The following is a 2,500-nucleotide window of genomic DNA, read 5'->3' as shown; positions in this document are numbered from 1 at the left end:
AAACATTAATTCCTGCAAAGAGTCCTAGAGTCTGAATACACACCAAAAAATCTTCAAAAGTTATCTTGTGATGCTTTCAGAGTATCTGTGGCCTGTGTTGAAACTGCCTCTGAATCTTATATGAATCATATTGTGCAAATAAACCCAGATTGATATGAGGAAACACAGGATTCTTGTTCATTTCTCATTGTGACAGTGTGTGTGTGCTTGTGTGTGTGTGTGTGCATGTGCGCGTGCATGCATGTGTGTGTGTGTGTACATGCACGTGCATGTGTGTGTGTGTGTATGTGTGTGTGTGTGGGGCGGGGTTCGTATGCGTGTGTGTGTGTGTGTGTTCGTATGTATGTGTGTGTGTGTGTGTGTGTGTGTGTGCAGGAGGCCTGCGTAGATCAGACCATATTTATACAGCTGTGTTTGGCGTGTGAGGAGTTTATTGCCGTATGAAGACGCGGCTCAGCCGTGTTTAAGAGACTAGCGCTCAGAGACACGCCGCAAATCTTCCCCTGCTTTAGCTGTCCCTCAGGGGCCGAGCGCTACTGTAAGCTCTCCCCCCATCCTCCCCCCCCCCCCTCCCCTCACCCCTCTGCTTGACCTGTCCCTCCCCCTCCCCCATCTCTCCACCTCCATCACCCCTCTAGCCCCCTCTCTCTCCCCTCTCCCTCTCTCACCCTCACCATTTAAGGGTTTGACCTCTCCTGCACCCCCCCCTCTCTCTCTCCTCTGCTCTACTTTTTCCTCATCCCCCTCTCTTTCTGCTCTTCCCTCTTTTCTCTGCCTCTTCCTTGTCCTCATCCCCCCTCTCTCTCCTCTTCTCTCTCTCCTCTGCTCTACCTCTCCCTCATCGCTCTCTCTCTCCTCTTCTCTCTCTCCTCTGCTCTACCTCTTCGCCACCCCCCTCTCTTTCTCTCCCCTGCTCTACCTCTTCCTCATCCCCTCTCTCTCTCTCTCTCTCTCTCCTCTTCCCTCTCTCCCCTGCTCTACCTCTTCCTCATCCCCCTCTCTCTCTCTCTCCTCTCTCTCTGCAGAAGCACACAGATCTATGTCTTGTTTTCTTTAGCGGAGGTGTGGGACGAGGGGTCTCTCAGGTGCTAGAGTTACGCCCAGGGTATTTGGGCTCTTTCAGACCCCCAGGAGGATCAGGTTGAGTTCCACGACCTCCGTGTCCCGACGCCGTCGGGGTCAGACGCGTCGGGGGAGGTTCATGACGATGTCTGAGAACACTGGGTTCACCATCGGAGGGATGGAATGTTGGTTTGTGGGGGAGGGGGTGGGGGGTGGGGGGGTCGACCTACCTTTGGTCCGAACACTCCCAGAATTCCCGGGAAACCCGACTCCCCCGTGTCGCCCTGGAGGAGAGATGGTACGCTGCGTTACGTGTGTCCGACTACAGCGGTCACCTAAACGCAATTCGCCTGATAACAAACATCTGAACGGTCATCTAGCCAAGCGCATAGTACAACTGAACTAGTGTTGAGTTGAGACATGTGTTGAGTTGAGACAGAACTCACTGGCTGTCCTTTGGTTCCCTGGTCCCCCTGCGGCCCAGGCAGGCCCATCCCGCCCCTGAAGCCTCTCTTCCCCGGGGGGCCGGTCTGGCCCGGGAGCCCCCTCTCGCCCTTGGCTCCAAAGGTCCCCTGGTCGCCCGGTAGTCCCGGCACGCCCGTCTTCCCGGGGCCGCCGGCGCTGCCAGAGAGGCCAAACTCGCCGTCGTCGCCGTGCTCGCCCTGCGGATGAGGGATGGATGAGGGACGGATGAGTTCCGGTTCCGCTCTTAGCCGAGGAGCAGATCCGGCAGTAATACCGCGCCCTCTCCGCGCACACAGCCGTCATCGGCACACATAAAACCCCGCCACCCGGACCCGGGGGTACCAGAACGTGTCTCGGTCTCACCGGCATGCCCTGGCTCCCGTCCTTCCCCGGGACGCCGTCCACCCCCGGGACGCCCTCCTGACCCTCTCGGCCGACCACACCCCTCGGACCAGGCACGCCCACCGGGCCCTGAGGAACAGAGAGGAGCCGGTTAGTATAACACTGTAATAACACTGTAATAACACTGTAATAACACTGTAATAACACTTTGTTATTAAGCATGGTCATCAAAACATGATGTGGTCGATGTTATCAACTTATCAATGTTGTATAAAAACCTAAAACAACATGACTTCTTCAGAGTAAACTGCTGTTTTTGAGATGCCGCCCAGGCTAAAAACAGAATGAGTAATATGGAGATTCCTGGAGCGAGACCAGCGGCGCTCTAGTGATGTACGAGGCTTGAGGTTTAGCCTAAACAACACGCTGATAAGGTAATCAGACGGTAGAGAGGAGCAGAGCAGAGACGGGACTGGATGGACGGAACGCCTCTCTCCTTACCAGAGATCCTCTGCTTCCTTTCTGTCCTCTCTGGCCTTGCTTTCCCTTCTGACCCTGGATAGAGAGAGAGAGAGGGAGAGAGAGAGAGAGAGAGAGAGGGAGAGAGGGAGAGAGAGAGGGAGAGAGAGAG

General features: G+C 55.5%; 1 protein-coding gene across 1 annotated transcript in view; it reads right to left on the bottom strand.

Moving 5' to 3' along the window:
- LOC311312586 (uncharacterized protein) overlaps positions 1 to 2,500 on the bottom strand; it is a gene marked incomplete at its 3' end in the record, with an annotated part of 99,701 nt that overhangs the window by 4,157 nt on the left and 93,044 nt on the right. Inside the window, exons 34-37 of the mRNA XM_084442546.1 lie at positions 2,371 to 2,424; positions 1,891 to 1,998; positions 1,509 to 1,724; positions 1,293 to 1,346 (exon numbers count right to left, since the gene is read on the bottom strand). Coding sequence (XP_084298672.1) covers positions 1,293 to 1,346; positions 1,509 to 1,724; positions 1,891 to 1,998; positions 2,371 to 2,424 — 432 coding nt within the window. The remainder of the gene's footprint in view (positions 1 to 1,292; positions 1,347 to 1,508; positions 1,725 to 1,890; positions 1,999 to 2,370; positions 2,425 to 2,500) is intronic.

Source organism: Borostomias antarcticus (assembly GCF_949987555.1).
Source record: "Borostomias antarcticus genome assembly, chromosome: 8".
In the NCBI taxonomy this organism is placed as follows: domain Eukaryota; kingdom Metazoa; phylum Chordata; class Actinopteri; order Stomiiformes; family Stomiidae; genus Borostomias; species Borostomias antarcticus.
The sequence above is the reverse complement of the archived record's forward strand: the minus strand, read 5'-3'. Positions and strand labels throughout refer to the sequence as shown.